Source organism: Setaria viridis, chromosome 8 (assembly GCF_005286985.2).
Source record: "Setaria viridis chromosome 8, Setaria_viridis_v4.0, whole genome shotgun sequence".
NCBI lineage: Eukaryota > Viridiplantae > Streptophyta > Magnoliopsida > Poales > Poaceae > Setaria > Setaria viridis.
In genome coordinates, this window is record NC_048270.2 from 15,278,736 (window position 1) to 15,286,532 (window position 7,797).

Here is a 7,797-nt window from a genome sequence, read left to right on the forward strand (position 1 = left end):
ATGATCGAGTAGCACCACTTTTCCACCGCCGTATTATCTTGTTGTGATGTGATGCGATTAAGTGATCAATGGTTGAGTGCCGAAGTGGATTCCCTGGCCCAAGAGTCAAAAGTGATTCTACTCAACGCCCTTTTGAGTGGACACAAACCCAAACTGTCCAAATGCTCCTGTCGAGACCATACATGAAAAAACTGTAGACTGAGGATTATCACTATCGGTTGAGCCATCAGTTATTCTAATTTCTACTTTTCATGATATCGATGGGTTGTTAATCACAGTTAGTAAAAGCCATAGTTCGCCGGATTTCTTGTCTCTAGCCATGACACAGGTGTGCTCCTCACACTTACATCGCCGCATTAGTGTATAGTTCTGAAGATCCATCCAATCATTCTTCCGACTACAGTAGCAATTTCCTTTTGGCAGATGGGTCCAAACTCACATGGTCACATGCTACTATCGTTTTGTATGAGATGAGAGACCTGTGAGGCTCTGCCATTGCCTGCCTCTGACAGCAGCTCCGATCCATGGTATGGAAATTAGTATCAGCATTTCCTGGAATGCATGTGTGAACTTCAACATAAAACACTGCAAAACGCAGAGATGCCTACAAAAGAACTCCCTTCACATGCTGGGTAAGTACAAATCCAATGGACTTGCAGCTGCAGGCGGCAGCTGATCGAGAGGAAAATGGCAAAAAAAGACGGCAGTCACGGCATGCTCCGTGTCTGGCAGCAACGCACGATGGGCGTACGTGAATCTGTCCAGTTTCTTGTTCTTTAGCTGCTTGCCATTTTTGTGCAATGAAATATAATAAATTGATCATCAGCACCTAACAAAAGGTCGTCTTCTGCTTTGTTGCCTTCTGAAGTCAAAGGAGAGGAATCCCTCTCTCTCACCAGTCACCACCCAGTGAAAAGCTATGGATGCAGTAGTGTACCTCCGCTCATGCACACTTCAAATTTGTACGTATATGCCTTGTTTTAGCGTATATGTGATTCTCTCTCTCAAAAACTTCAGCAGATTGCATTCTACTTTTCTGACAATTAGGCATAAAAGATGCATAGATAACTAGTCTAGCTATGAAAAAAAGTTTGCTGGATGAATATATGATGCATTCTTTATGTCAACTTCTACATAGTGCTTTGGTCGACACTTTAACTTTCAACTTTTCATTTTACCCGGTTTACATTTTTAGCACACTACTGACCAACTACTTTGAAAGACTTGATCTCTAAATTCTAGTTGATTTTAATTGTGATTCAACTATGTATTATGGTAGGATATGTTCAGTTCATTTTTGTTTCTTCATGTTATAGTCAAATTCAGTATGTTTTCTAAATGATGATATTTTCATGCATTATCCAATTGAATCTTTAGCACCACACATTTAATTGTTAGCGATGTCTTATGAATAATGTTGCATTATCTAACCACAATAAGCATTTTAGTTGAATTATTTTCCTTCAAGAATGTTGACAGCTAGGATCCTAGTCAATCAATCACTGATCTTCGTATTTATTGATTTACTTTCCTCTAGGAACGGGCCACTTTTTTTTTTTTGAAAGATCCGGTACCATCACCGGCATTCAAACGTGATACATTATAGCTACACATATATAGTGACATTTTTTGATCTTGTTTTAAAAGTAGTGAGAAGAAAACACGAGGTTGAAACCCATGTGTATTTTCTCACAAAGTTCCAACCGAACTGTAATATTGTGTTATGCCGATCTCGAGTTATTACCAATCTATGTAAAATTACAGATTTTGTTAGCCAGAGGTTAAAAAGTCTGACTTCGGAAAAATATAGATGGAGTAATATATTTGTGTTTGGATTAAGTACTAGAAGTTGAAGTAATAAATCACTTGCACATTCTCTACTCGTCGACCAGCATTACCAAGCGCAAGCTTAATAAGACAGTACAGGACCCATAGGAGCTACCTCGTTCTTTCTCCATTTGAGCAACAGTCTAAAGACTCATTGTATTGATGTACGTATCTTCTTAAGCAAATCGTCCAGTTAGATACTGTGTACACTAACGCAAAAACATCGGGTTAGTTTTGAAGCGCTAATCAATTACTGGTAGAGGTAGTAGCTAGCCTAATTACCCAGTGCCACGAAACGCATATCTCCGTGGAACGGAAACACCCGCCGGCACGCATGACGCATCGATCCATCGATCGACCTCCATTTAAAATTAAAACCTTGTCCGGACGGCCGAAAGCGCAAGAGAAGCATCTCCTTCACAAGCGTGCTCTGCGATTCCTCTTTGATGGCTCCTACTACCTCTACCAGTAGCAGCTACAGCTGCCCGTGTACAGTGCGCCACACGCAACGCCTGTGAGCAACACGCGGCGGGCTCCCATTGGCCGACGCGGCCTATTTAGGCAGCCGCGCACTCCGGCGAGTGTCCTCGTGACGTTCGACACCGCACGCGCGCCATGGCCAGCAGCTTCTCCAGCTCGAGAAACAACACCAACGGCGGCGACATGGCGACGGCGCTAGTGCCACTCATCCTCCTCGCGACGACGTTGACGGCGGCGGTGGCGGCAGCAGGGACGACCCCGCCGTTCTCGTGCGGCCCGTCGTCGGCGGAGGCGTCGCAGGGGTACGCGTTCTGCGACACGACGCTGGGCCCGGCCCAGCGCGCGGCGGACCTAGTGTCCCGGCTGACGCCCGCGGAGAAGGTTGCGCAGCTGGGCGACGTGGCGCCGGGGGTGCCGCGGCTGGGCGTCCCGGGGTACAAGTGGTGGAACGAGGCGCTGCACGGGCTCGCCACCTCCGGCAAGGGGCTCCACTTCGACGCCGTGGGCGGCGTCCGTGCCGCCACCAGCTTCCCCCAGGTGCTCCTCACCGCCGCCGCCTTCGACGACGACCTCTGGCTCCGCATCGGCCAGGTACGTATTCGTACGCGTCCAGCATTTTGCGATCTTTGCGTTGCATTGCTTGCGACAATGTGCCGGCCGGCGGCGGCATGGGCACACGAGCACGCTGGCACTCATGGCTTTGCCATACGGGGTGGGGTGCCGCGCGATCGATTGGTTTCGGTGGCATGGGCACATGCGTCGTCCACCAACCACCACGATCGATCGGTGCCCATGCCCATCCATGCACGCGCCGGCGCCGCGAGCTTTGAGCTTTTTTGCTGGTGCCATCCGTGACACGCTTGGGAACGGACAAAAGCAATGCTATTTAGTGAGGTTATTACTGGGCCTCGCTAATTTAATTTCTGTCCAATGGAATATCTGATCCATCGCTACGTCTGACATTGATGGGGAATTGCCGAATTGATAAATTTGAGCTGCTATGTACCACAGCATGATGACTTCGTTCGAGAGGGCAAGTCGTGAATTAGGCACAAATTTGGTATGGAAACGTTGGAACCCGGCCAAACTTCATACTGGCTAGCTAGCTAATTTCGAACCGGCTCCTTTCTGTACTCTCCCAAACCAAACCGTTAGCCCATTGACGTCGTAGTTTCTTTCGCGGCTGAGGGCTTGTTTGGGTTCACTTATTTCTCCTAAAGGGCAAATGGTTTAACAACCTAGCCCAAAAGAGAAACCCAAGTCCAGACAAATTTAAGGGACCAGCACGTGAACACGGACGCATGTCCGGCCCGTGCCAAAAGGAGCCGATCGATCGCAGAATGTTTGTGTAGAAAAAGGTAGCGCCTTTTTTCCCTCCGGGACGCTTCACGTGTGTGTGTGAGAGCGATCGCGGGGCAGGCTCATCTGAATGTCCAGATCACGGTCGTTTGGATTCTACTGCCGAACTGGCTACCTTTTCGTTGATCGTTCGCCGTGGGTACGGCGTGTCCACCCGTGCTATAGCTTCAGCTGCAGATCAGGATGATCCGATCTGAGGGCCTTATTTGTGGTCCTATATCTTCTGCTTTTTAGAAGTATTTTTGTGAGGTTCAGGATCTCGCATCCTGTAATTAAACACAAGCCCTGACATAGATTGAAGATCATGAAATTACTTCCAATTAGAGCTGGTAAACAAATAATGGAACTTGCATTCTACATTCAAATGAAATTCGCACTTGTCTCGGCTCGGCAACTCGCAAATGCAGTGCGAATTCATTTAGTTCACCAGCTTCAACAATCAGATAGGGCAGAAAAGTGTTGCACCATAGCGCAGTACCTTTGAATCCCACACTAATGCGGTAACAATGAACAAAATTTGCAAAAAGGGTCTCAGCATGTGGTCAGTCACCAAGAGAATGTGTCCCAACCATGTCTTACTAGCAACACCTTCTTGTCACCTTATGTTATCCATGTACTCCATAGATTTTTTGCCTGCCATGTGAAACTCATCTCATGAATGTGGTCGCTTGCTGACGTGCACGCGCGCAGGCGATCGGCCGGGAGGCCCGGGCGCTGTTCAACGTCGGCCAGGCGGAGGGCCTCACCATCTGGTCCCCGAACGTCAACATCTTCCGCGACCCGAGGTGGGGCCGCGGCCAGGAGACCCCCGGCGAGGACCCCGCCGTCGCCAGCCGCTACGCCGCCGCCTTCGTCCGGGGCATCCAGGGGAACGTCAGCTCCCTCCTGCAGACCTCCGCGTGCTGCAAGCACGCCACGGCCTACGACCTTGAGAACTGGAACGGCGTGCAGCGCTACAGCTTCGTGGCCCGCGTCACGGCGCAGGACCTCGAGGATACCTTCAACCCGCCTTTCCGGAGCTGCGTCGCCGACGGCGGCGCCAGCTGCGTCATGTGCGCCTACACCGCCGTCAACGGTGTCCCGTCCTGCGCCGACGCCGGCCTGCTCACGGGCACCGTCAGGGGCGACTGGGGCCTCGACGGTTACGTCGCCTCCGACTGCGACGCTGTCGCCATCATGCGCGACGCCCAGCGGTACGCCGCCTCGCCAGAGGACGCCGTCGCCGTCTCCCTCAAGGCCGGTGCGTTTCGTCGATCACCTCTTGGCTTGGCTCCCATGCCTCCTCTGCTCGTGTCCTCTGCTTGACCACTCTGTTTTCTCAGGACTGGACATCGACTGCGGGTCCTACGTCCAGCAGCACGCCACGGCGTCGATCCAGCAGGGCAAGCTGACGGATCAGGACGTCGACAGGGCGCTCACCAACCTCTTCGCCGTCCGGATGCGGCTGGGCCACTTCGACGGCGACCCCAGGGCCAACGCGTACGGCGCCCTCGGCGCCGCGGACATCTGCACGCCGGCGCACCGGAGCCTCGCGCTCGAGGCGGCGCAGGACGGCATCGTCCTGCTCAAGAACGACGGCGGGATCCTCCCGCTCGACCGGTCCACGGTGGCCTCCGCCGCCGCCATCGGCCCCAACGCCGACGACGGCCGGGCCCTCATCGCCAACTACTTCGGCCCGCCGTGCGAGTCCACCACGCCGCTCAAGGGGCTCCAGAGCTACGTGGGCGACGTGAGGTTCCTGGCTGGGTGCGGCACAGCGGCGTGCGACACCGCCGCGACAGACCAGGCGGCGGCGCTGGCAGCCTCCGCAGACCAGGTGTTCCTCTTTATGGGGCTGAGCCAGCAGCAGGAGAGCGAGGGGAAGGACCGGACCAGCCTGCTCCTCCCGGGGATGCAGCAGAGCCTCGTCACCGCCGTCGCCGACGCGGCGAAGCGCCCGGTGATCCTCGTGCTCCTCTCCGGCGGCCCCGTGGACGTCACGTTCGCGCAGTCCAACCCCAATATCGGTGCAATCTTGTGGGCAGGCTACCCCGGCCAGGCCGGCGGGCTCGCCATTGCCAGAATCCTCTTCGGCGACCACAACCCCAGCGGGAGGCTGCCGGTGACGTGGTACCCGGAGGAGTTCACCAAGATCCCCATGACAGACATGCGGATGCGAGCCGACCCGGCCACAGGCTACCCCGGCCGGAGCTACCGCTTCTACCAGGGCAACACCGTCTACAAGTTCGGCTACGGGCTCAGCTACTCCAGTTTCTCCCGCAAGCTAGTCTCCGGGGCCAATATGCCGGCGATCCCCACCACCGTCCTCGCTGGCCTAAGGGAGATGATGGCAGGGGAAGATGGCACGAGCTACCATGTCGACGCCATCGGTGCCGACGGGTGTGAGCAGCTGAAGTTTCCGGCCGCCGTAGAGGTGCAGAACCACGGCCCCATGGACGGCAAGCACTCGGTACTCATGTTCCTCCGGTGGTCCAACGCGACCGCCGGCCGGCCGGCGAGGCAGCTGACCGGATTCAGGAGCAAGCATCTCAAGGCAGGGGAGAAGGCCAACCTCAGGTTCGACGTCAGTCCCTGTGAGCATTTCAGCAGGGTGAGGGAGGATGGAAAGAAAGTGATCGATAGAGGGTCTCACTTTCTCATGGTTGACGACCATGAGATGGAGATCACGTTTGAGGCTTGAGTTTTAGATGGCAGGGAACAAGTACCATTCTTTCAGAGTATGATTTATGTCTTCATTGATCATTCATGCCATAGAAAGTGAAGGAAAATGTTTACGATTTACCACATAGTAAATTCCTTGTGAAATCTGAATACAAACGTAGAAATACTATGAAGAAGAGTAGTCAACGATGGCCCAAGCAAGCACAGAACTCCCTCGTTTCTCTGCATAAAAAAAATTCTTTAGTTTTTGGGTAACGTGATCTTTGCCCGGTACTAATTAAAACTCACACTTTTAGTACTCACATGACGGTACCTGTTGCGAAACTGGTACTAAGAGAGATCTAAATCCAATACTAAGAGTCATATCTCCGGTAGCGAAAACTGAGTAATAATAGTGTATGCATAGGTTATAATGTGATATATAACAACCAGATAAGTTTAGAACTATAGATAGCATATGCTTGAGCCGCATCATTATTCTTTATTCTACTTTCAACTGAAATCTTCAATAATATGTTGATAATCAATCTTGCCTAGCATGTTTGTTGACGCTCGTTATTAACACACTTTTAGAGCTACTTAAATAGTGTTTTCAGGCATATTCTTATACTAACCCGCCACTTGGCACCTGGAATAACCCCATATTCGCATACGTGTTGTGTTTTGGATCATATTGTAAAAATACAGGAAATACGATATAAATGAAGGGTTGTTCTACAAGTTAGATTTAGGCACGTACTTTGGATATTGGAAGGCCCAAACACGAACATTGAACTGCAGGCCCGCAGGAATAGCTGAAACTTGCATGGGCCATATCTTCCTCATCCAAACTACGATTGAGGCGAATTTACATGGATAATTGCACGGCTCGACGAGATCTACAACTTTTGTATGAAGTAATCGGGCATTGGAGGCCAAAAGAGGTGGGCCAATCGGACTACAAGGGTCCAGGATGATCGACCTAGCCCGTTTTCAGCCCCGATCGTGGTCCCCTTTCACTAGGTGGAAGCCCACGATGTTCATAGGGTTATTTTCTAGATACTTAAGGACCCAACCAACGCCGCAAACTATAATTACCCAAGACATCCAACAAGGAGGAGAATCCCGACGAGTTTAGACCTAGCCACTGCTGCCACAAGATGAAAACAGGGATTAGATCAGATCACTGAGATGACTAACGCTGTGTGGGAGTAAGGTGGCATAAGGAAGCCCTTAGGCCGATCAACCTGAGGAGCCCTAGGCCGATCGGCCTAGGGTGTTCCTACACCCCCTCGCCGCCATCTTCGATGACGACGTTCTCCAGAGTCTCCTTCACCTCCTTTTGCATCAATCTCTATACGACTGTGGGGTAAAGCCTCTGTTCATCACTACAATTGTTTGGATCCTTGATATGTAACTGCTGCATATACATTATGCCTATCAATGCTTCATGGTCTATGTCGTTGTAATGCTTCATTCATATGTGTTCTG

At 51.6% G+C, this 7,797-nt stretch overlaps 1 protein-coding gene across 1 annotated transcript; it reads left to right on the forward strand.

The window, feature by feature from the left end:
- The first annotated feature begins 2,229 nt into the window (after positions 1 to 2,229).
- On the forward strand, positions 2,230 to 6,447 carry LOC117866585 (probable beta-D-xylosidase 7). The gene is made up of 3 exons (XM_034750827.2): positions 2,230 to 2,898; positions 4,357 to 4,906; positions 4,989 to 6,447. Exons 1-3 carry the CDS (start codon positions 2,443 to 2,445, stop codon positions 6,344 to 6,346), a joined length of 2,364 nt encoding a protein of 787 aa, XP_034606718.1. The 5' UTR covers positions 2,230 to 2,442; the 3' UTR covers positions 6,347 to 6,447.
- The last annotated feature ends 1,350 nt before the right edge of the window (positions 6,448 to 7,797 follow it).